The sequence below is a fragment of the Ciconia boyciana genome, chromosome 18 (assembly GCF_034638445.1).
Source record: "Ciconia boyciana chromosome 18, ASM3463844v1, whole genome shotgun sequence".
In the NCBI taxonomy this organism is placed as follows: Eukaryota; Metazoa; Chordata; class Aves; order Ciconiiformes; family Ciconiidae; genus Ciconia; species Ciconia boyciana.
In genome coordinates, this window is record NC_132951.1 from 5,313,713 (window position 1) to 5,339,398 (window position 25,686).

Below are 25,686 nucleotides of genomic sequence, written 5' to 3' on the forward strand. Positions count from 1 at the left end.
CGGGGGGGCAGAACCGGAGTCACTCCGGAGCCGGCGGCGCCTTCAGCACCGCGGACAGCGGCGGGAGCGCCGCGCCCTCCCCGCGGGGACGGGGGAGCGGGGGGAGAAAATGAACTTGTGCCGCTCCGGCTCGGGGACCCCAGCACCCCTCCCCCCCCCCCCCCCCGTGTGAACGCGCCCATTGGCCGCGAGGCGTTTTGGGGGATGTCACTCCCCGGCGGCGGCACCTCGCAGCTTGATTAACGGGAATTAATTGCCGCCCGGATCCCCGCGCTTTCCGGGCGGTTTCCGCCCTCTTTTGCTGTCATTATCCCGCTGATGGGGCTCGTAATGGGGTGATTAGGCGCGGGGGGGGGGGGCGGGGATGTCGAGGGGTTGCTGTTTTCTGCTCGCCCCCCCCGCAATTAGCCGGTCTGCCGGTTCCTCCCGAGCAGGGAAAGTTTTGCTGGGCGTTAAAATTAAAAAAAAAAAAAAGAAAAGAAAAGGAAAAGCACCCAAACCCTCCCCAAAGCCCCAGCGCAGAGGCGGCTGCTCTGAGCCCGAGATGGCCTCGGAGCTGCGAATTTCGTTAAATCCCCTCGAAATCGGTTGTGAACGAGCAGAGAGCTGCTCCAGCGCAAGCAGACGCGGGGCCACCGGGCAGCCGCTTCCCCAGCGCAGCGCAGCCGGGGCCGGGGCCGCTCTTCCCGCTCTCCCAGCGCCCAGCGGCGGTACTTACTGGTGCAACTGGGAAGGGACCGCGCTCGGGACGGATTTTTTTTCCTGCCGTCAAGCCCGTTTTAAATAAAACCCCCATGGCCCCAGCCCGCCCTGCCCGCTCCCTGCCCGTTTCTCCCGGAGACACCAAGTTTCCTCCCTCCCGCCCCGTCGGGGGTTTCGCTGCCGTTGCTCTCCAGGCTGGAGAGGGACCGGCTCACGCAGGGCTCCCACCTTCCCGGTCAGGCCGGCTCCTGCCTCCTCGAGGGTTTATTTAGGGGCTTTTCCTGGGGGTAGACCCTTCGCCGCGGAGATGAGGAAAATGTCCGCACCCGGGTCCGTGAAGCTGCGCCACTTTGAAGCGACGTCGCTGTTTTTTTCTCAAATACTCGATTTCCTCTCTTCCCTCTCTGCCCGGCCAGGCAGCTGCATCTTGTCCCTCTTCCAAAGCCGCCCTTGGCCGGCAGCTTGGAAGCGATCAAGGGAGGGAGAGCCCCCCCCTCCCGGGGAGCCCGGCTGCCAGCTGTCGGGCAGCGGCGCAGGCAGGGCCCCCAGCACCCCCTGCCCTCGGCCCGGCAGGCTCGGGGCCGGCTGGGATCGGGGCAGCGGAACAAAAGAGCCTTACAGGAGGGTAAGCCCAGGGACAAATTCAGCATCAGCCCCGGTCCCAGCCTGCCCCTACCCTGGGGGTGCCACACGCCCGGCGCGGGGGGCTGCTCGTCCTCCCCGTCCCTGGGCGAAGGAGCCCTGCTGCTGCTCTGCCCCGTCTCCCTCCCAGCACGGAGGTGCTGCCCCAGTGCCAGGGACTGGGGACCAGGCTGAAGGGTCTTCGTCTGCTGGGGGTCGGTTTTGCAGCATCCGACTCCCCAGGCGGGGCTGGGCCAAGCATCACTTCGGGCTGGACCAGAGCAACAGATGTGCAGGAACTGGTCCCAGTGAGAAATGGGGCAGGGACCCCGATGGGGTTTCACAGCTCTTCGCAGTGTGATGTGTTGGCTCCTGGGCTCCGGCAGGCTCCCTGTCCAACCAGTAGACACCATTTGGGACGGAGTTTGGCACTGGGATCAGGACCAGCGCTGAGGCTGTGTTTGGGACCAGGAATGGGACCAGGGCTGGGAGTGGGTTTGGAATCAGGATTTGGATCAGCCGTGCAGGGACAGGTTTGGGCTGGTGGGTCTGCTGCTGTATTTCCTTCTCTTGAACAAAGCACCTGCCTTCAAACAACCGCAAGGAAGTTTCCAGATCAGATCCACTCTCTGATGCTGTGCAAGATTTTGGTGTGTGTGTGTGTGTGTGAGAGGGGGGTGGGGGTCCAATCCGCATCCCCGAGCAGACACTGTATTGTGCAACCCTCAGCCAAGGCTCTTGGGGACAGAGACTGTCACTCCCAGGCCGTACTTGGGGCTCCCAGCAGCTGCAGATGCACTTGCTGCTCATGTTCTAATGTCAGTGTGGATTACATTAATAAATAATAATAATAATATTAATAATAATAATAATGATGATGTTGTTTCAGAACTAGACTCCCTAAGGCAGAAACATGCCCCATTCTGCCCATACGTGGTGTCCCCCCACATCACTGGACACTGACCAAGCAGGTCCAAATGATTTGTCTGTGCCTCCTCGCACAGGTAGGAAATCCCCTGTACAGAGCACCGAGCAGTGCACGCCGCCTTCCTTGTGCGTGTCTGCCCTTAAATCCCCTTTCCTAGATTGTTCCTGTTCACAAATACACAGGCATGCACCAGACAAGGAGCGATCCCCGATGCCAGCTGCGTTTCCAGTCACCTCCTCACAAGCCCCAGTCACACCCCAGCGTTGGCTCTAGGGCTCTGACAGCTTTGGGAGCGGCCGTGTACCCCACCTCATCGGCTGCTGCCGACGGACAGGGTCAGGCTCTCCTGGCACCAGTCGCCAGGGCGGGTTTGGCCCTGGGGCCATGGGGCAGGGCTGACCCCCGGCACCCCCGAAGGCGTGAGGCGTGGGGAGAGCCCTGATGGGGCTGGGGACCTCACCTCCACCGCTGCGCCAGGGCTTGGAGGCCACGGGCAGCTGGGCTGTGGCGATGGCCGTAGCAAGAGATAGTCTAGAAACGTCTGCTGGTGGGCACCGAGCAGTGCCCGGAAAGGGCCTGGCTTCGGGAGGAAAACCCCCTGTCCGAACCCAAGCGGGGTGCTCGGAAAGGCCGTGCCCAGGCGGGCGCAGGGAGGGACGCTCAGCAGCGCCAGGCTTCGGTGGGATGCTCCGGTAACGAAATGAATATCTCCGTGAGAGAGAGGGCCGGGCCGGGCGGCTGGGGGTGGGGGGCAGCGGCAGAAAGGGGGGACGGTCAGCCCGAGGGCCGCGGTGGCGGGGCGGAGCGGGGCCCGGCGGTGGGGAAGCTGCAGCAGCGTTAAAATCCGCTTTACCAGTGGGTGTCACTGCAGGACAAGGAGCCTCCGGCGCCGGAGGGCGGCCGGGGCTGCGCGGGGGCCGGGACCCCGGCACCGGGCGCGGCCGGGGCGGGGGGGGAGCGGCGGGGGACGCCCGGTTGCGGCTTGGTTGTGCTCCCCCCCCCCCCGTGAGCTCGGCCACGGGTGGGGGGCGGCGGGGACCCGTCCGTGGTGGCACCTCGGGTGGGGGACGAGGCCGCCCGGCCGGCTCCAGCCCTCACCCCGCGGCGGGGCCAGGCAGGGTGGGCCTTCCCCACACGGGGTGCAGGTGGGTGCCATGCAGCGCGGAGTGGGTGCCCACGCGCCCGCCGGAGCTGTGAGACTCGGCCCATTTGGGGCACGACTCTGCCCAGGATTTTGGGGCGCAGTGCGGCAGGTCCGTGGGCTACAAGCCCCACAGAGCGATGTCTCCTCCTGAATGCACTTTGTTTGACTTGGCTGTTGCTTTTTGGGTTTCTGGCTCTCTTTGGTGGCTTCTTGGACCTGTCCCAAATCGGCAGGTCTGCGTGGGCTTGCTTCACACCACATTGGTTTGCCAGCCCTTTTCCAGCTGTGCAGGACTCCCTGGAGATGTTTCCTTCCCTCTGCACGCCCCAAGGACCTAAGCAGTTGCTGCAGGTGGGCACAGATGCTGTGGCCGGACCAAGAGCTGAACGCGGCTCCTGCCAGGCAGCAGAGCAAACCTCATGCCTGGGTTTCTCATACGCTTATAAACAGTGTCATTTTTAGCAAGACAAGTCATTTAAGGCCCATCTTTGCCCCTCCTTGGGGAGGTGGGAAAGGTCTCCAGTTATAATCCACCCCTGCCAGCATGGCAAACCCTGCTGTTATCCTCCTAGTTATTTTAGATGGGTTTTACTTAGAGGCCTGTACTAAAAAGAGGGAAGGGCATACCAGGGTTCCCCCGTGTGGAGCAAGTGATTGCTTTCCTCCCTCGGCTCAGGTGTGGGCAGGGTTGAGTTTGCTACAGCTGCTTCCTTATATAAAGGGCAGGTTGGGGCACAAACTGCCCCTAAGGAGGGGATGTGGGGAATGCCAGAGCAGCTGGTGTGGAGCCTTCCTGGTCCTGGGTGAGGTAAGAAAAGCTGCCCCTGCAGTTTACGTTGTTCTTGTGTCTTGAGCAATGCAGTTTAATATTTTGAAGGACTTTGCTCTTTTAAAAGTTTGACTGGAGATCTGGTGGGGGGACCAGCCCTGGGCTCAGCATGGCTTCTTTGTGTCCCTTGGCTGCTGGTGGGTCTGCAAAGGAGGGCTGGGCTAGCCCCAGTGCTGAGGTGTGTGTGGCAAAGTCATGCTGGGCACATCCCCCTCCTCTGTAGTGCTTGTTACTGGCCCCTTCCTGAGCTGGGGATGCAGCTGGGGCTGCCCAGGACAGCAGATCTCATGCCCTTGGACTATGGCCCTGAGGAGTCCAGGCCATCCTGGGGTGAACGCACTTGGGCTCTGAGAGCCAATGGGGTGATGAATACAAAGACTGAAAGCTAATGTTGGACTTAAATATTATCTGGTACAATCTGAGATATAACAGTAGATGTGAGAAGCAGACTACTTAAGATTATTCTACTAGCAATCTTGGAGCTGCACAGTTAAAGCAATCACCATTATTATCAAGTATTTGGTATTTCCTTAAGGTGAAACAGCCTGTTGGGAGGAGATGGCTTTTAAATGTGTTGGTACCTGCCTGAGCCTCTGCTGTCACCTGTTGGCGACCTGGCTGGGGTTTGGGTGCTGTGACATTGAGTTGGTGTTGGTGGAGTTGGAGTTTGTTCAGCAACTGCTTGGAGAGGCTCAGCCCTGAGGGACACCAGGCACCGGCAGCTGTTCGAGGGTGAGTGTGGAACTGGCTGGGGCCATCTTCAAGTGAAGGCATCGCTCTGCAGTGAGGCCTCAGTTTGGCAGAGTGCTTAAAGCAGGTGTTTGGATGCCTTTACACAGGCAAGGGCTTTGCTGAAGCAGGCAGTGATGGGAAGCTTACTTGGCAACGAAATGAGAAGGACTGATGGGTTATGAGATATTACAGACTTGATATCAACTGGGATATGGTTGCATTTAATATATTTGTTCAGAACAGACGGTGAAGGAGACTGTCCTGCTTTCCCTCTGGGGCTGTACTGGTGTGAACGCTGCTCTGTTCCTGGTGTGAGTGTTGTTACCTTCAGCATGATGAGAATTATGGTGATCGGACTGAGTAAGGTGGTGTGCATCTGACATGAAGCAATGAACAGGCTGAGACAGAATCATTCCTCTCTTATTTATGATTTATTTGGCTGTATCTGCATTAGCATAACTTTTTAAAACCAGAGAGAAAGCCTATCATCTATGGCTATCGCGGGGTCTAAGGGCTGTGGTGCCCAGCACAGTGCTGCAGTCCTTGCTGCCTGGATGCTCTGGGGAAGGGGACCGTGTCTCGCAGCCACTCCTCAATGGGAGGCACTGAATGCCTTTTTACGAGCGTCACGGTCTGGAAAAGTACTGAGATGAGGCCCAACCTGTAACGAAAGGAGCAGATAGACGATTGGTTACAGCAAGCAGCCAGCCAAAGAAAATAGGTTGTAGCACAAACAGGGAAGAGACTGCAGATTGGCGCAAGGGTTTTTGCCTGTTTGGGAGATGTTGCTCCACCTGAAGTTAAAACACTTAACCTGTTTAAAATGAGGACTAGTTTTCTGATTGACTTCAGGAGATGCTTATTCTGCTCTAGTAACAAGATCCTGTAGTCTTACTACGGTGTGCTGGTTGTCTGACGTTTTCAAATGCTGGCATGCCTTAAGGTGGACCCTGAAATAAATATGACTTGTTTTCTACAACACAGGACTTGTGTGCTTCGCTGAGGGGGCCGGGATGGGCTCAGAGCTCCCAGGGAAGCCCCTGTCAGGGTCAGGGACTCTTGCATGACCTGCCCAACAAACACACAAGCAGCCTCTCCCCAGGAATCACCGTCGAGGTGGGGAGGGGGTGAACAAATGCCCATGGCAAATAAACAAAGGGGAAGTCACTGGCGGGGGGGGGGGCGGGGGGAAGGTCCCAGGGCCCTTCGGGGTAAGTGGTGGGGTTTACACACAGCTGCATGCGGCAAACCTATACAGTAGGTGCAGAGTTACTGAGATGTGCAAGTGTCTTCGAGTACGGAGTGGGTTTACTACGGGGGCCACGGGCTTTACGTGCCCCGACACAATTCCTTGTGCCATATATCTGCCTTGTGTGGATGCCTGAGCTGCCTCCCGCTTCCCCCACCCTGCTCAGGCTGGCTGGATGTCAGGTTTTGCATATGTAAAAATATACAGCAGTCTTTGCCCTGAAAAGCTTGCTAGTGATCTCATTAATCAAGACAAACAAAGCGTATTTAGCTATTCCCCCTCTCCGGAGGAAGGCGTTCAGGTACTTAAATATGCATTTGAGTGCCTAACTTCAGACAGTTGTTTCTGGATGTTTTTGTTTTCTCACAAGTAGCAGCAGTGACATAACCCCTCTCCGGGAGGGAAAGGTGGGGGAGGCAGAACCAAGGGCTGCTCAGGTAGGTGGGCAGCCCCTGGGAGCTGGCAGGGACAATCCCCAGCTGGGCCAACTCCAACCTCCCATTAATGATGAGGGAGTTTTTCCCTTGGAGCTGGGATTGTTAGAAAAATCCAGTGCCTGCAGGTGAGGACAGCTGAGCTGCTTCTCTCAAATGTGCCTCTGCCTTCCCCATCGTGCTCCCTGCCCACCAGCGCTGGGAATTGGGCAGGAGGAAATTTCTGCCTGGGACTGGATTGAAGCCGCAGGGGAGGAAACAGCAGTTTATTCACTCCAGTCTTGGTACAAAGCTCCCAGGTGAGAAATGTCACACTGAGCCACAACTGGCAGTAATTAAAATTAGCAGAGCCCTTGACAAAGTTGTGAGGGATGCCAGCTTCTGCCCTCAGCGTGAGTAAGTGGGAAGCACCAGGTGTAGGACAGGGGACAAGTGCTATTTTAAAAAAATGAGAAACCCTCTTATAATGAGGGACAGTTGAGAAGTATGGATTAGTCCCAGGCCAGTAATTAGAGTCAAGATAAGGGTGTCCTTGGGTCAAAGGTCTTATTATGACAGAGACTGGTGTTGAGAAGTCAATGCCAGTGATGAATCCTCATCTCTGATTCTTCTAATTCATATTTTAAATGATGAACCCAAAGGTACTTCCTCTAGAGACAGCTGATGATTTTTACCATTACTGTGATGTGGTTACGGGCTGTTATGCCAGGATTTTGTCTGAATTGTGGATTTGGAGCATTGGCTGTAGCAGGGCAGGAATATACTTTGTAGGTACAAGCTTGATGGTTTTCCTTGCAGGATGATGGAGCTGCAATGGTTTTCAGCTGCTGATTAGAAGCAATGTTTTGCTGTGGTTCATTTCATTTGTTATTGACAAATTAAAACCTGCAGGACACTTGCAGCTGGGATGTTGTAATGTCAGTGCTTGCTTCAAAGAATTAGAGGGGCAATAAAAAAAACTTAGCGCTCCTGAAACTTAAATATGTATTTGGGGATTATTTTCATTTGGGGTTCTCAGTTGTGATAATGTTTGAAATCGAAGGACTGCAGATGATCACTTGTCAAGCATTAGGACAACCACATGCATGCCGCAAGCAGAAGCGGGTCTGTTAAGGGAGGACTAGTAAATCATGTGAGATGCAGAAAGGCTAAGCTGGTACAGGGGAGGCAGAGCCCCCCTGATGGCAGCAGAGCACATGCCCCAGAGACTGGGATTTCGTGGGTGCTCTTGGTGTTGAGCTTGTTGACACTGAGGTGGGTGCTGGGGTGTGTGTGCCATAGCTGCTGGGCACTGCGAGCACCCTTGGGTGGTCAGTAAGATCAGCTTTTGGGGGGAAAGATAAATGAGAGTCGCACTGGGAGGGGGGGAAGTTTAATTGATATAGCTGTGTTAAATGGTTTGTGATGACTTGTGGGAGGTGTTGAGAATGAAGTCATGGAAAGGGCTGAAGCAAGTAATAAGCAGCACCAGGAGCACCAGCTCCTGCCCTGGAAGGATCCATGCTCGGCTGCAGGGAGATGTGGCTGTACCCGCTCCTCTCCAGCACCCGCCTGGCTCTGCCTGCCTGCTCCAAGGCAGCTTCCCAGCCTTGTACGATTTTTCACTTTAACAACAAAGCCGCCCCTAGACTCAGCCTGGTTTTTCCATCATCCATTTGATTGAATCCTTTTAGCGGGTGACAAAACACTTTCCTGAGCTCTCTTTACAGGAAACCAATCTCTATTCATTTTTTAAAACCTGCCTTATTTACAGGAGTCTAACAAATCCTGGCCCTTTTTAAGTCCTCTCCTGGTGTTTTCTTTTTTTTTTTCCCCAAAACAACAGTGCCGTATTTGTAGATTTTTTTTTTTTCAGGGGGAAGGAGGGAATAAAATACACAATACGGAGAGGGGTAGGGTGTACACACTGACGCACGCTGCGCCGAGCGTCCCCGCACAGACAAAAACCACGCGTGCGCGCGCACATCGAGATGCAAATGATTTCCGTGAAGCTATCACTTGTAAAGCTTGACAGAAAATAATGAGAAACACTAAATCTTTTATAAGGTCAACACTCAAGCAGCTGTCAAACAAGAAAAGAATTTAGCGAAAGATCCGCAAAAAACTTCCATCGCCTCATTAAATCCAACAGGGCCGGGGCCCGGCGTGGTGAGGAGGCACCGGGGCGCCTCCGTTTTGTGTCAGTAATTTGCGGCGGAGGAAGAGGGAAGACGAAACAGCCAGAGCCGAAGGGGCCTTGAGGGAGGCTGGGGAATCGTTAGTGCGCCAGGAGCGGCCTCGGCTCCTAATTGGAAGCATTGGGCATTATCAACGAAGGATTTGCCTCGGCTCCCTGACAGCTCTCTAGGCCTGGAATGATAGCCCACTTGTCAGTGTAAAAGACCATTAAAAACAAACCATTTTGATTTAATTGGAGGCGGTGCGCTGGGGGCCCAGGTGAGGTGCTTCATCAGCCGATGTTGGCTGCTGATGCCTTTTTCCCCCTGTATTGATGGCTTTTTTTTTTCCTCCCCTCCCTTTCAAAAACTGTCTAGGAAAGAGAAAGAGGTGCTGAAAGATCCTTCACAGCTGCATTGAGAGCGGCTTTCAATAGGGTTGTCAACAAATGCCATGACAAGTTAGAAAGAGGCAGGTATTTTTAAAACAGACGTTATTCTGTCCAAGATGAGCTGCGCTCGGAGGTGTGTGTTGCATTATTAGGGTTACAAATACTGTGGCTTTTCCTGGCAGTAGCGCGCTTAACCGGTTTAATGAATGGGGTTGTTTTTCTCTCCCCACTTTTCTAATTCCAAGAACATAGGGAAATGCAGGACAAGGGAGTCTGGGCTAAATGTTCCTTATTTGCTTCAGACCCAGGAAAGCTTCAAAAAGCGCTCAGCAATTTTTGGCTGCTGTATTTAAAGCCCCATGGAGATTTGGCTTTTTTTTTTTCTTCCTGAAAATAAGGGCCGTAGATGTTTGCTGGAGTTCACTGGTCACTTGGTCTGGGCAATAGTGTGAGTAAAGGAGAATTAACCCAGCTGTAACCTGGAGCTGTAACCCAGCGTGTGCCCCCCTTGGCGATGTCCTGGGGTCAGACCAGAAGTGGCAGCTTTTGCACTGACCTCAAGTGTAAGATTTGAATCCTCACCCTTTTCATGCCAGGCAAGAGTTTTGCTTCAAACTAAGTTGTCTGTTGGTAAATAGCATCTCTGCAGAAGGCAGAAAAGGTCTGTGAATGAAACCCCAAGTCCATTTAAAAAAACAGTTCTGTGGATTTGTGTATGAAACAGTAGGTAGCACTGAAAGCAATGGTAGGTGCTCACCTGTAACCCAAGGCAGCATGTGTGGTTTGACTCTACTGCAAGCAATGAGGCTGCAAGCACCCCAAATTTGTTCCTTCACGGGTGAATATCTCCGTAATAGCAATGGACAATGGTTGCAACAGTTGCTTGTGCTGCCTTTGGACACCAGGGCTTAGATGCAGGTGGAGCCTGCCCTGGAGATGGTCCAGGCTGTAGGGCTGCGCAGGGAGGGGTGGTGTTTTCTTGTGTCAGGAGATGTTGGAGAGCAATGAAAATGGCAGAGGAAGGATGGGCTACTGTGTCTCTGAGGGAGACGTGAGGAAGGGCTGAGCATGGCAGAGGGCAGCGTTAGGGTGCGATGGAGAGGTTGAGTGTCCAGGGCATGTGCAAAGGGGTAGTGGGAAAGGCTGGACCATGGAAATGCTTTGCTGCGATTTGAGCAATTGCATTGCTGGGAGTTTCAGCTGTTAGGCAAAACAAGAAAACCTGCAAGAAAACGTAATGATGGTGACTGGGGCCCAAAGCCTGCATTTAGTCACAGAACGGCTGCGGTGCAGGAGGTGACATCTCTGCTGTGGTCCCGGTGGAGGTGTGCAGGGATTGTGCTCAGGGTAGCTGGGTCTCTGCTGCCCATTTGGAACCCTGCAGGGTGTTGTATTTTCTTTTTGCATTGTGCCTGTTGTAGGCCTGTCAGCACTGAAGGCCACTGATTGTCACTGCTGGGCTGGAACTCACCAATTCATGGTGGCCATTGAATGGCCATCAGGTGACACTGATTTTTTTGGTCAGCCAAAATCCCAGCTGAAGGGAGGTTTGATCTGGTACCACTGTGACAGAAAGCTCTTGAACTCATTGCTTTATTCTTTAAGCACTATTTAGGCCCCAGGAGACAAGTTTTATAACACTCTAACTCCATGAAGTTTTGCTGCCCTCAAACCTGGGAGGATAAATGCTGTATCTGAAAAGCCAGCCCACCATGCACTGCGCCTATCAAGCCTAGGTTATTTAAGCAGAATCTATGGCTTTTCTGACAAGACAACAGTTGCAAGATTACATGAGCTGTGCTTGTCAGTTCAGCTCTTTAGACAAAAATAGAGGTAAGGCATTAAAAAAAAATGTGGAACATTTTTGTGTGTATGTGTTAAACCTCAACTGTTAATTCTGATGAAGGATCAGGCTGTGAGCAGATATCGGATCCCTGGTGAGAATCAAATTCTGGAGCCCAGAATTTTGCTGCAAAGTTTATACAGTGGGGATTCCTCTAATTACTTTCAGTGGAAATTTACCTGACAGAGCTTTCCCAGGTAACGCAAGGCATATGCGGGAGAGCCGCTCAGCTGTTGACAGAGCCTTTGATTTTGTGCCAGGTTGCAAATTAAGTCTTTTGCCAAGGTACCCGAACACTTGCTCGTCAATTGCTTATCGCTTATTCATATCGCGCATCGAGCGCAGCTCGTTTCATCTGCTCAGGAAGGCAGCGCATGTTGACAATAGTGTTGTCCAAAGTTGCTGCATTTTCTTTCCTCCTTCTGTTTGGTCAAGTAAACAAGACTGTTCTTCCTGGAAAGCCACCTTGAATGTCTGTGTAAGTTGGAATTCTCTAACGAGCAAAGGAAAAACCCTGGTGTGTGTCAGTGTCACGCGGTGTGTGGAGCTATTTTGACACATGGGTGAATTCTGTCCTACATCACTGCTGCATGAGGTGTCGCTACCAGAATCCTTCTGGATTGACTTGACAGAGCCCTGGAAATCTATTGTGGAGTGGACAGTGTTGACTTACTGGTTTGGATTGTGACTATCAAATATTCAGATGGGGGTAGCTGGAGCCTCACCCTGGGCTGGCACAGGCAGGGCTGTGGGGATGCTGTACGTCGGCAGCAACACCCTTTCCAGACTTTGGTTGGCACAGGGGATGTCATTCTGCCTGGGCCAGCATGATGCCAGCGATGAGTGACACAGGGACAGGACACATCCCATAAGCATGGAGGCAGGAGTATTTATTTATGTCCATGCTGGGTGCCTGAGGTACAGGCCCCAGGGAATGTAGTCCCATATCTACAAATAAATGAAGTCTTTGTGTGCAGTCTCAGCCATGTTGGCAAAACCTGAGCCCAGGAATCGTGTCGCTGTAGGCAGAGAGCAAGGCAGAGACGGTTTGCCTTGGGGGGGTAACTGAGGAAGAAGAGGGCAGTAGAAACATCTTGCTGAGGTGAGTAAGGAGTTAACTTCTGTTTGGTTTTGTAAAAATAAATAAATAAAATACTCCAATTCAGCAACTTTCCCTAATAAACTGCCTGTCAGGACATGACTGGCTCCCTGGACCTGTTTGTCTCAGTGAGCTGGAGGGCCTAGGAGACCACGCTCCAGGTTGGTCCTCCAGAGCGAGATGCGGAGCAGGAGCAACGACCTGGTGTGGGAGAGCCTGTAAATCACCCGGTTAGCTTAATACTGTGGGCCATTATTCTAAAGCAGTGGGCTGAAACCTAAATCCAAATGAAAATATAGTCAATTTGTCTATACTTTACTGACTGAATAATTGTGTAATGTCATGCAGCCCTGGCAATGCAGGGAGCAAGCAGAGGCAATTAGTGGGGAGGGAAAAGCTCCTTTGTTTTCTTCTCTTCCACTTCCTCCACAAGCACTAGCATGGTGCCGGGGGATAGTCTTGCAGGGACTGAATGGAAAGTCTAGTTTAAGAGCTGGTAGTGACATCCACAACCTGTTTCTGCAGCTCTCTGTAAGGGGTCAGGATGGGAATAGAAAAACCCTCCTTGTTGATTTTTATGGGTCTAAAGGAACAAAATCTCATCGTCCTGCTGCCCCCTGCTTTGGGTTACAACCATCTCAGTAGCAGGGTGCTCTGCATTGCTCCCCCCAGGCCCAGAGCAGGCCAGGCTGAAAGGCATCATGCAGGTGACAGGCAGCAACTCAGACAAGAAGGATGAGTGGCTTGAGGATGTGTTGCACCCCTGCACCTTGCACCAGCCTCAGGTCACATGGAAAAATAGTCCAAAATATGGCTGTGGTCAGGGCAATGGAGTCTCCGTATATTCTTGGCCAGAGTTTGAAGTTGTTCCCAGGTCATGAGCATCTCCTGTAACGGCCAGAGCAGCACAATGTCACTGAAGGCTGGTAGGAAATAATATGCAGTTGGGAGTCTGCTAACAAGCCTTCTGTAAAGTGACATTTTTGTGGTTGCTTTTCCTGCTCGCATAGTAGGATGAGGAGGTGTTATATGGATTAAAGACAGTGTTTTGGTAAACTGCCTACAGTGGTCAGTGCTAATGGCTGTCTTCCCCAGGCCATTAAATCTTAAAAAAGCTGTAAGGTAGTTATCCATCACTGTGGAAAAGCCTGAGAAAGAGGTTTCATGAGGACAGAAACACTGCAAGAACGAGCTCCCTCACCTCTTTGGAGCACTGCTGTGTGTTGTCACCTTTGGAGGGATTGATAAAGAGTGATTCCTGGAGTCCCTGGGTTTGATGGAAGGGTTAGGGCAGTTTGTCTTCAAGGCCATTCCACCACCACCTATGTAGAACCCAACTTTACAGAGATGGTTAAAGTGCAGTTTGGAGGCTACCAAGTGTCTTTGGGAACCATCAACTTTCTCTGGGTTGTACTGCTTTTAACTGGGTAAATGTTTATGGATGTTCAAGAGAACTTATTTTTTCATGGAGGAAACCATGCATTGAAACTCAACTGAGCAATGAATTTCCTGATCCAAGTTCTAACATGGGCTGTGCCTGTTAGATCTGCAGCTGGGGCAAGGCAAACCTTCCAGGTTGATGTAATGAGAAAGGAGGAGTACAGAAAATTTGCAGAGGGTCTGCAAAATGAGCTGTCCCTCCTCCCCTGGATGCTGCTCCTGGGAAGGAAGGGGAGAGGAAGGAGAAAGGCAGAGATAAGAAGAAAGGACTTGGAGGTTTGAGAGCTGTGGCTGGGGAAGGAACCCAACCACAGTCATTGATGAAACAAAAGGGAAAGCATGAAGAAAAACACAGGCTGAAAAATGAATAGTGATGGAAAGGTCTGGGGTGAGAGGAGCTCTAAAGAGGAGACTTGCCCCAGTATCTCGTGTGACTTACACAATCTGTTTAACAGCGATCGGTCATGTTCTTTCCCTGACACTAGCTGCAGCAGCAGCTCTGTGCTGACAGGCAGCGGGGATAAATGATTACTGACATATGCTAATCGGACAGTCTTAGACAGGATGTAAGAGGAATACATCAAGGTGGTGCAAAACACATTTCTTGGTCGAAACTCTCCAACTTGTACAAGTGAATTAGCTTCAGGAAGTCACAAGGCTTCTTTGTTGTTTTAAACTGTGGTTAAAAATCAACAGCATGGCAAAAAAAATAACCCCATCAGAACAAGGGCTGGGGCGGAGGGCTGAGAGGCTCTTTGCAGTGGTATCTATCAATGCCAGATATGATTTTGGCCATGTGAACTCCCTGCAGGGTTTCAGTGCTTTCAGACTTTCTGGTGTCTCCTCTCCATTCCCCTTGCCCACCTCTTTTCCCTTCCTTCCTAAAATGCCCCCTAGCTCTTCACTTGAAGTTTCCCTGTAATTTACACCACAAACAAAGCTAACAGAATTCAAACAAGTACCCTAGAGCGCAGCAGGATGCACAGATGAATTCAGGGAAGTGTTTAGATCCCATTGCTAGAACAAGAATTCTTCACCTTGGCTCTTATTTGGATCAATTAAGGGAAGTGTCACGCATATCTGTAACCTGGCCAGACCCTTTGCTCAGTCTCAGGGTGAATATTGTCAGTCAGATAGTTTAGAGAGGTATCAAGAGTGGAGGTTTTGTGGAAATCTCTAATTCTTGGGGTGAAAATGCTTCTTGAAACATCTGGTGTGGTTTGAACTAGCTATGGTGAGAGCTGATAAAATGGCAGGCTACCAAAATGCAGGTTTGACTATCCTGCTCGTGTAGGGCAGTTGTGGGAATACCAGCAGAGAACAAAGGCCACCCCAGTGCTAACAGGGAGATACAAAAAGATGCTTCTCATCTGGTGAAGCTCATAAGTGCACACAAGGTAGAAAATAAGTCATTAAGCCCTTATCTGGGCAACTGCTGCCTCCCTTCCAGGGCTTATGGCTGCAAAAAACATCTGACACTGAAGTCCAAAAGAGGCTGATGATTGAACACATCCAGCATGGGAGCATTTTAGGGTCTGGGTCTCGGGGAGCTCTGAGTTAAGAGCCTCCTGTGTACCTGCATTGTGTGCTAAGGGTGTAGGCATGTGGGCAAGGTTAGAAGGTGTCCCTGAGTTCAGTCAAGTGCTCCATACCTTCTCCAAGTGGGGCAGGTGCCAGAAGGACTCCTCCTTTGCAGGTAGTGGGTGTTTTCGCAGAAATGTGGTGCGAGTTTCACACGCTTTGTCTTTCTGTAACCAAAGATAAACAAGAAGGGGCTGAAACGGCTGCGCAGCTATATACATCAGGTTGGTGTCATGCAATGTAATGACACTGGGATGAACTAGACTAAAAGTCACTTTGGACTGATGATCACAAGTGCCTGATCTAGGTAGATTTTCATGTCCATGTAGCTAATACTGATATCTAAAACATACTGATAAGGAAAACATGAGCAGCTGCCAGCTCTCAGTGTCTGCTTTCTACAGCATGCCAGCGAGATGACCGCTGCCTGCAGGAAGCCCTGTGCTCTGAGCTACAGCAATGGCTCATCACTAGCTGGGAAAGTCACTTCCACCACCCTCACCATGAGGGGGTTTCCTGGCTGTCCAGTGTATGTTGCTCTCCTGATTAATTGCAGCTTGCAGTGCTTGATAGTCCCAGCACAAGGCAGTGCAGGTACCTGGTGAATGTTTTGGCCACTGTGTGAAACCCAGGGGAATCTGTCTGCTCTGTGGTCTAGGATGGATGTAGGTTTGTGTTGCTTAACTCAGTAATTGGTGGCTGCAGGCTTCAGGAACTTGATGGAGGGAACTTAGTGATTAAAAACATCAGTCATTAATAGATAAGGTAGGGATGCACTTTCCAACATCCTAGGCTTGTGTATTCATAAAGTAGCTGCTAATTAAGAACACTGTATTCTTGCACTTCAACTATAAAGCATAGTTTGTGATGGCAGTAAGCGCATTGAAATTGGTCATTACCATATTAGCTTGACTCTTCTTTGAGCCATTAACTAATAAAACAGTCATTGGCTGCTTTTAAATGTTATTACAATATTGGTACGTTTAACAGCATAGCGTTGCACTCTAACAACTGCTGCGGGTGCTGGCATCAACCAGACCGTGCCCGGATCAGGGCTGGTGGTGGTCTTTTGAACACTTCTTGGCTGCTCCGTTGTTTTGTCCACTGTCACAGGTAACCTGAGCAGAGCTGCTGCTGTCCAAAGGACAGTCTGCAGGGCTCCTGGCATGAGGATGACATAAATACCAAGGATAATTTGAAACCTAATTCTTTGTTACAGCAGGGCCTTCTAGTATTGTGGTGATGCAAAGAGAACCAGAGCCTCCATTTTAATTGATAACAGGATGGGCAACCTGTGACTAGAGGCATATTGATGCAGACAGATGCTTAATGATGGCTAGGAAGGTATCCCTGCAGGACAGGTGCCCAAGCCTTTTGAAAGGCCTTGGCCAAAGCATGCTGAAGAGTTTGCTCGGCTCCTGCATATATCTTTTGTATCTTCAGATACAAAAATACTTAAAAAAAGCAAACCACAAACCTTCCCTTTTCTCTCTAGAGCACTTACAGGCACACGCATTGTGATTTGCACATCTGGTGTTCGCTCCCACAGCATCACCCCACAGGACGTGCCCTGGCTGGAGCCAGGCTCCTCTTGGCTGGGAAGCAGCGGATCTTTGTTAGGCTTCACCAGCCTTCCAGTAGTCAGGGAGCATGGTTTCCCAGCTGAGAGCCCTCCCCATGGCTGGGAGAAGTCCAGCCATTGTGGGGTAGGACAGTGGGGGGTTATGCCTGGTAGCAGTGCTGTGCACAGCAAGGGAAAGCACTGCCGGAGTATTATCACCTTTTTCTTTTCTATTTGCTGGGCTGCTGTCAGTGCTCTCTGCTGCTCCATCCACAGCTCCTTGTATTTGTGTTGGAGAAGGTCAAAAAAGGGAGTGCAAGGCCTGGAAAACATTGAAAAAACAACAATATAATATCCAGGGTTAATACCTCTCTTTACCCCCCCCATGCTGATGCCCATCTCTGCTCCTGGAAAATGTGACTGGTGAGAACATGAATAAACCCTTGCACAAGGAAAGGTTTTTTCTTCCTCCAGAGAGACTCAAGCCCACATTCATTTGCAGTTAATACACCACAGCCTGCACATGCTTTTGATAACCTGCAGCAGGACTGTGCTAGGGCATTCCTCAGAACAGGTGCAACTTACACCTCTGCTTGTAGGGCCCATACCACCACCTCTGTTCAAGCCCCGGTGTGCTGGAAGGACCGTGGAGCACCACAGACCGCGGCTCAATCTTTGGCCCTGCGATGGCTCCAGAAGAGCATTTCCCAATGATGGGTAATGAAATTACTGAGCGGGGCAATGTCCAGAAGCAGAGAGCTGGGCCTTTGCATTGCTACCCTGGAGCTCAGAGGAGCAGCTCTGGCTCTGACCAGTTGAAGGTAGACCTGCTGGGTCCCTTCCAGCCTGACACAGCCATTGCAGCTGCCTGGGAAGAACTGCTGGGTGCAAAGTCTGTTTTGTTAAAACAACATTGCTTTTGCTATTAAAATATCACTACTGTTGATATATCAAAAAGCTGCAAACAGATATAATGATGGATTGAGTGAGAGGAGTAAGTGCTGTCCTAAGCAATCTGAATAAGGATAAAAATGGACTCAATGCAGATGTTCAGGTGTCTGCAGCAGAAAGGGAGGCAGAACTGCTGAGCCCTGGTCTAGTGCCTCAGCTGTACAGACCAGATGTATTTGCCCCTTGAAACAGGGTACCAGGGAGCATCCTGGCCAGGAGGAGACAGCAGCAGAGGAGCTGCACGTGACCATGATTCTAGAAAAACAGTAAAAATAAAAGGCAGTTGCTTGTTGGCCAGTGTCCTGTTCATCTGCTCTGAGCTGGTGTTAACCTGACCAGCTTGTGGCAGAGCTGCAGCCTGAAATTGTTGAGCCTTGCTCCTTGCAGGTGAGGATACTTTAACTTCATCAGCCACCATGGGAGGCAGAGGTGGCAGTGGCAGCAGCAGGGTTCTTGCCTTGAGGACAGCGTATCACTTATTGCTGTGGTCGTGCTGCTATTCTTTCCCCAGAAGCAAACACTTGAAGGTGATGGAGGTCCTCAAGCTTAAGTTTTATTGGTCCTTGTCCTTGCACACCTTGTTGGGGAGGGACTTTTCCCATCTCAGCAGCCACCTATGACAGTGTGCAGCCATCAGCCCCAGCTCTGCTCCCACCTGTAGCCCGCAGTGCCTTCAGCTGCAGCTCCCGTAACAGAAAGGCAGTGCTTTCCCTGCCTCTCCGAACCACCTGCAAGACACTGGGGACTTGGGCTAACTGCTGGGCTGCTTCTGGGCCACCAGCTCCACCAGAAGCTGGTTTTCTGCAGGGAGCCCATGTGCCATGGAGTGAGCTGGTGCTTTGTGGCTTTTGGCAGAAGCAGGTCCAAAATTGGTAGCAGCCAGCTTTTAGCAGCCTGGAGAATCTTTGATCACGGAAGGCATCAGCAGCGCGTATGCAAATAGTAACTCTTCTGTTTCTTGTTCCTTCACCCCTGTGGTGACTTTTATTACTTAATTATTGCACACCACATGCTTCAAAACAACCTAATCTATGGTCGTGTTTTCTAATGATACTAGATGTGCGATCCAGCAATATACATCCCAAGGGAGCATTCATATCAGAGGAGATATCCTTCTGCAGACCTCCTGTTTCATAGATCACATGCTGCAGGGCTTTTCAAGGCTTTGCTTACAAATCGGCTGCATTGCTCCAGACTGTTATCTGGAGACACCTGGTGCCAAAGGGGACACCGACATTTACCCTTTGTCTTCCCCTCTTCTCCCTGCTCCTGCCCTTCCAGTGTGGCATTTCACACTGATCGGAGCTGGGCAAAATATTTACAAAGGATAGAAGATGTGGCAAGCCTGTGGTTGAGTGTCTTTTGTCCAGGTGGGTCTCCAGCCTCATTGTGTGGCGTAAATTTTGGTAGTCCTGGCACAAGCACGTGGTGAGCTTTGCACATGGGCTTTTTTCCTTGGCCTGTCCCTTTGCTCTCCAAGGCAGGAGCTTTCCTGGTGTGCAGGAATAGCAGGGAGGGACTCAGGAAAACATTGAGCCTTTGCGCGTAGTGTTTGATTATTGATTTTTGCAGTAGCTGAATGTGTTTTCACATCTCTATGGAGGTGACTTTTACCATCTCCAGTGGACCAGCCAGTTGATGACTGATTAGTCCACAGCTGGCTTGTAAGTAAATGCTTGAAAGGACACATTTGGGTTGATGCTCTTCAGAGATCCTTCCCTGCCGTGTGATTAATCGCATTTAAGTCCTGATCCAGCAAAGTATAGAATCATGCCTGGAATAATACATGCATGAACTGCCTCTTTGAAATCGGTGGGAATGACTCATGTGCTTAGTTATACACGTAAGCTCTGGTGAGCCTGTAGGATGTGAGGCTTCATCTGGCTTTTCCTGCCTCCTTTGAGAGAAATACTGAGAAAGTGAGGAAGAGCAGGGGATATCGGGTAACACACTTCTTTGACCAAGGTTACTGGAGAAATATCAGCGAGGTGGCTTTTTCTTTGTAGGTCAAACGCTGATCTCGTCGGAGTGGATGGGAAATTTTGGCCCCGATATTGGTGCCACTTGGCAGTATGACAGTATTTCTCATTTGCAGCTAGCCTTTGGGAAAGCGTCCTCTCGCCTTAGTGTTACTTAAGGACAGGAATGAACGGCTTGTGCATTCTGTTTCCTTTTGTCACCCTGCCCAGATGTCGCTCCTCCGAACTGGGAGGATTTTGCTGTTATCTGCAGATGCTGTGGGGAGAGTGGAGGAAGCATCTGCTGAAAACACTGCGGATTAAAACTTATCTTGTTCAGAGTAACTCAGATCTCCTTGTTTTGGCACAAGCACCCTGCCACAGAAAGGAAAGGCAAAGAAGTTCTGATAGGATGTAACAAATTATTTATAATTGTGGAAAAAATAATCAGCTGCTTCCTTTTATAGTCAAATAGTTGGAGCCACTTCTAATGTTGACATTTCCTAAATATTTTAAAATTTATCTGTGCACATTTTCAAAACTATTATCCCTGAAACAGTTCCTGTCTCTTTAATAGACTCTCTCTAATTTACTTTCAAGAGTCAAGGTACAGACCTATTTTCAACTGAAATGACAAGCGCCTGCTAGCTTGGTTATACAATGTGGTATGCTAGTCTGCCAGAAATCTCCTGGAAAAGAAGCTGCAGCCTCCTAATAGGCTATTTTACTGTGAAAACAATGTTAAAAAGTATAATAAAGTATTAACAATATTAAAATAAAACAGTGTAGGCCTTAAATGAGCTACAAACTAGTTAAATCTATTCCATTCAATATGAGCCTTCAGTGCTTTGCAGCTGATACCTCAGAGCTGGGATTTATCTGAAATGAAGGCACCAGGGACATGCAAGAGAAATGGTAATTATAATTTGCAAACATTAGGCTGACACTTTTTTGTGTATGTGTGTATAAATTCTGACAGCTGTGATTTGTGCCATGCCAAATAGTGCTCCGAAGAGCTGGGAAGGGCTCCCTTTCTGGCAGGCCATCCTCAGAGCAGCAGCTCATTAAAACTTTGGAGAAGGAGAAGTTGCCGAAAACAGGAAGGCGTCAGAACCATCTGAGGGACTTTTGGTACACGCTTGTTGAAAGGTGTTTGAGAAGAGAGCCTTGGGTCTGACAAACTGGAATTTTAGTACGCCTCTCCGTTCACAGTGGGGCAAAATAATTGGTCATCAGTGACTACTAATTTGGTTTAGTAGCCAGAGGCGTTTTTTTTCTTCCCAGAAAATCAATGACAGTGCTGAGGTCTGTTCAACGTGATTCAGCTCAAGACGGGTCCTCATTTAGCTCTTGATGCTTCTTCCACTGGAGACAGCTATTTTGTTAAAATGAAATTAAAATCTATCTATAATACTCGGCTCAGAGAGCGGCACCCGTCAATGCCATGCTGCTCTTGAGGTTTCAAGGTTGTCAGTCTCCCCTCAAACTCATTTTCAAAGGTTTATATATCAACTGAAAAAAGGTATTTGGCAAAAGTGGATACAAAGGACTTTGCTCAGGAAGGGGGTTTATACCAGTTTAAAAGGTGCAATCAATTTGATTAGTAAGTTGTGTCGTAAAAGGGTGAAAACTTCACTTGTGATTGCCTTTTTCTTGTATTATTCAAAAGCATAGGGGCTTGTAAATATTTTAGTGCAAACTTCAGCCCTTAGATTTTCTGGGTAGCTCTCCAGCCAGTGCAGACAGCTCCTGCAGCACTCTTCCCACTGCTGGTCAGGATGGGCTCCGGTGGGGAGCGGAGCGAGGGAGCAGAGGACACGTGCACGGGCATCGACTCCCCGGCGGCTGTGCAGCTGTTTGGGCTGTGCCAAAAACACTGCTCTAATTTCAATGGCAGCTTAGTGGCAGCAGGATCTGGCCCTGCATGTGTGCTTATGCAACGGATAAATGATATAACTGAACTTTTTTTACAGTTGTGATATTAAAACTGTGTTGCAACACCGCTGCCTATCCTGAAACGTTAACCCTTTCAAGAAAGGTTAATGAGGTTTCAGGGGGGTTTAATCATAGAATCATTTAGGTTGGAAAAGATCATAGAGTCCAACCAAGTCCTCGCTGGTGTCCTTCCATCTAAGATGAATCTGCTTTTGCTGCACAACCAGGATCTGTCTTTGGGGTCTTCAGTCCACAGGGGCCACCACCTTTGTATTCCTTTCTTCTGTACTTCATGATGGGAAGGATTTGTCCCGTGGTAGTAGTGTCCATATAGAGATCTTCCCCTGGCTTGTGGCTGGGACAGCCAAACCAGCTCCCACCACCTCAGGTTGGTTTCTTATTGGGATCCAGTTTGGTCTCCAGCATCTCTGGAGTGTGGGGCTCCCTGGTGCAGCCAGCATAGATTATCTTCAGCAAATAAAGCACAAGCTGGGGTCTGTGATTCTGCTCGGGGCCTTGGAGTACCGCCAATGCAGGCAGCAGTAAGGCATTAATGCTCAGGTCCCTCTGCCCTGAAAGGGGGCTGATAGCACAGGAAAACTCTGATTACAGCTCCCTTGTACTGCTATATTGTCTCCCTTCCTCTCTCGTTACTGATGGGCTGGAGCTAGCAATCTATCTACCATTAATTTGTCTCTGTGTAGCCCAGCAGGAATCTGGGGCATGATTACAGCTCTGGCCCTTGTGCGAGAGCCGGCATGGCCCCGGCATCCCCCTGCAAACTGCCTGGCTCTTCCTTGCCTTAATTGTTCCCCTTTGGCCAGTGGACTTGTCTCTTCTAACAAGGGCAGTGAGGAGGGCCGAGGTAATTGAAGCACTTAGCCACACTCCCAAGCATTGCCTCCTGCAGCTAATTAGGAAAGAGGGCCGCTGGGCTCTTCGTTATTTCTTCTAATTGTTTGTGGGTTTTGCATAACAGTGAATGGCAGAAGAGGGATGTGCAGTTAGTGGTGAATTCTTGACTTTGAAATTTGTATAAAAGGTCACTTACAATTTGTTAATGCTTTCACAAGACTGAATTCAATTAGTGGCTCCGGCAGTCCCTGCGCAGACGTGTGCGGCTGTGTTTGTAAGGAGAGGGAGAGATGGCAAAACAAGCAGGGTGTGAATGTAAAGGCTTCTCATTTTCCTAAGAAGCTTGTGGACTACATGGTAAAGTTATAGGCCCCTTACAGCTTTATGGTCCTCTAAATAGGTCCTGGCAATAAACCCATGAAGAGGCCTGAAAGATCATTTTTAAATGATCTCCACTTGCCCTCACTTTCCATTAACCACGGAAGAAAATAACAAGAGAAAAATTGGTAGAAAACACTCAGGGACCAATTTTTTTTTGCAGTCTTTGGGCTGGCAAAACTCTCAGTTGAAATAGTGGGTCCTTCACCCGTGTGGCAGCTGCAGGATCTGTGCTGTTGAAGCACTGATTACTCTGAATTTCTGAAGCTTCTTTACAATCCTTGTAATTTGGATGAGGATATAACAATATAAATTATTTCACTGTGGGCAGCCAATGAGGCAGTGGCTTCTTCTAAGTGTCAGAGGATCTGTTATTTTGCTCAGAGGGCTCGTATGTATAGAACAGTAAAAAGAATAAAATCCATTGTAAACATGCACTTTAAAAGATTTATCAGATGCTCATAGCTGTATTTAGGAGCACACATGGTTACAAGAGCACCAATTTGCTTTACTATTCCCTCCCAGGCCCAGAGTGAGATGTATGCTTGGAACGGTCCTAAATGCACACATAGAAACACGTGTCTTGTAGTGAAGATAGCAAGCCAGCTTTTACCCGTTAAATACCTGGCTTCACAAGCTGGAATTTGTGCATTAGCATCGATTTTTGGGTTGGAGAATACCCTTTGGCTGACTTAATTGAGGATTATTATTTAGATTTGTCTTCAACACATTTGTCTACTGACTGGAAATCCGCTGTTACCCTGTGAGAAACTCAGGTGGGACGTGATTATGGGGCAGAGCTATTCTGCCTGGAGGTCTCAATCCATGGCTGAGAGTGAACAGTGCTCAGTCTGCAGCCATCAACAAATGCAAAACATCCTCATGAGTAAAAAAAAAAAAACAAAACCCAAGAAAAAACACCACAACACTGAGCAAAACAAATCAAAGAGCAAGGTCTTCCCCTTGACCTCCATGCCATGCTTGAATCTCTCTGGCTGGGTGGGAACATTACTCCGCTTGAAAGGAAAAGATGTCAATGAGGGCTGAAAAGCTTTGCTTTCACAAAAAGGATTCTGTGGTTATTTCCCCCTGACCCAGGTTTTCATTGCACAGACTGCAAAAGCAGAAGTTTGCAAGGGGAAAAAAGTCCACTTGTGGCAAAAAGTAGTTTTAGGCGGTAAAAGTTTTGGTAGAAATTTTTCAGCCAGCTGTAATCAATGGAGATAAACCCATGGACAACAGCCAGTCTGTGTGAGAGAGTAAATTACTTTCCTATTCAGTGTAATGCAATTGATAATAAGGGATGTAAATCTCTATTCTTTAGATCTTTTTTCCCAGCTCTGTGGCTGACGTGCAGGACCTGAACCTTATGCCAAACCATGACTTGGCTGTTTATTTTCTCTTAATCTGGGAGCCTGAAGTAGTCAGAAACTGTTACAACTGCAGTAGATAACTACACTGAAGGAGAACTGGTATCTTCACGGTGCATTCAGGCTTTTTTGAAGGGGGTAACAGGTCTTTCTGGCCAACCAGATGCTCCAGGCACCTGGGCACAAGGCAGCACGATCCATGTGGCTGCGGCTGGGAGCTCTGCAGTAGCTAATGTACACACATACTAGCCTGGAATGTCTCCAGTAGAAGAAAACGATTCTTGAAATAGCAATTCTTATCTTAGCAATGTGAGAATGGTGGCAGAGACACAAAGTGCCTTTTGCTGTCGAACTGGATAGGATATGCAATTATCTGAACTGATGAGTCCTGTATTTTTTAACTTGGTTGCATTTTTCTGGTGCCTTCAGCCTGACAGTGGTTCCAGTCACTATGTTACATTTTTATAATATGTTTTGTCAGTGCTCAGATTTTTTTTTCTCTAAAACTTTTGTTTGTCCCAATCTTTTGTATTTTTGTGGCTTTACACTCTATTTGGCTTCCAGTGACTGTGGATCAGATGTGGGCTTGCCGTAATATTCATCTTTCTTGCCTGTCCAGCTTTTCCTGGTGGGTTCTTTCCAGGAATGCCCTCTGCTCTTCAGTATTGTTTCTTTGACATATCTTTGCAGCTGCTCTATAGCTAGATTAGCTTTTTTCCAGGGCCATATATTAATGACCTGAAATGTTCTTTGTCTCAAAAATGAACCTACCAGCACACTCTCTGTACCAAAGAGATGCTGGAAATATCTAAGCACCTTTTGGGCAGCTTTCTAAACTTTGTTCTGGCTGTGTGCAAACATCACTGACGCTTTGGGTGGAAAGGCCCCTTGCAAAGCAGAAGCATGAGCATTGAAACCTCCCTTCTTGGGGAAGGTGAAAGCTAAGGACAGAGCAGTCAGTTAAGCCAGGAAGCTGCAGGGATAGCCAAGATAACAGCTGAGCTGCTAAAGGCCAGTGAGACAATTGTCAACAGAGCATTAGGACAATTGCAAATGATACAAAGAAAAGAGGAGGTACTGGATAACTGATGCCCTTGGCTAATTGTAACAATTTGAAGAAGAGAGATTGCAGTGACTAAATGCTTTAGAGAGGTGAGTTTGCTGCAGGAACATGGTGAAAGCAGCTGCCAAAGGATTAAGACAGTTTTAGAGAATGGGAGGTGGAATGTTAGGAGGAGATGAAGTTAGAAGGAAAATGGGATGTAAAATTCAGGAAAGGGATGGTTGAAGCAAAGGCAGACAGTAGGGGGGACCCGGCAGGAGACATGGGGATGACAGAGTGCCAGGGAAATCCTGCCAGCACACCCAAGGTCAGCCCAACCTACAGGCCAACTGCCAAGTGGATGGCAGCACGTCGGAGGCAGGGTTTGAAGGAGGTACAGGTGTAGGATGGCAGAGAATGGCACGTCTGTGTGGTCCTTGTGTCCAGGAATATGTTCTGGGACGTCGGATGCAGAATTAGGAAACT

General features: G+C 49.6%; 1 protein-coding gene across 1 annotated transcript in view; it reads right to left on the minus strand.

The window, feature by feature from the left end:
- Nucleotides 1-5,381: 5,381 nt before the first annotated feature.
- CFAP77 (cilia and flagella associated protein 77) overlaps nucleotides 5,382-25,686 on the minus strand; it is a 61,714-nt gene continuing 41,409 nt past the window's right edge. Inside the window, exons 4-6 of the mRNA XM_072883091.1 lie at nucleotides 16,931-17,033; nucleotides 15,222-15,317; nucleotides 5,382-5,617 (exon numbers count right to left, since the gene is read on the minus strand). Coding sequence (XP_072739192.1) covers nucleotides 5,549-5,617; nucleotides 15,222-15,317; nucleotides 16,931-17,033 — 268 coding nt within the window. The 3' untranslated portion in view covers nucleotides 5,382-5,548. The remainder of the gene's footprint in view (nucleotides 5,618-15,221; nucleotides 15,318-16,930; nucleotides 17,034-25,686) is intronic.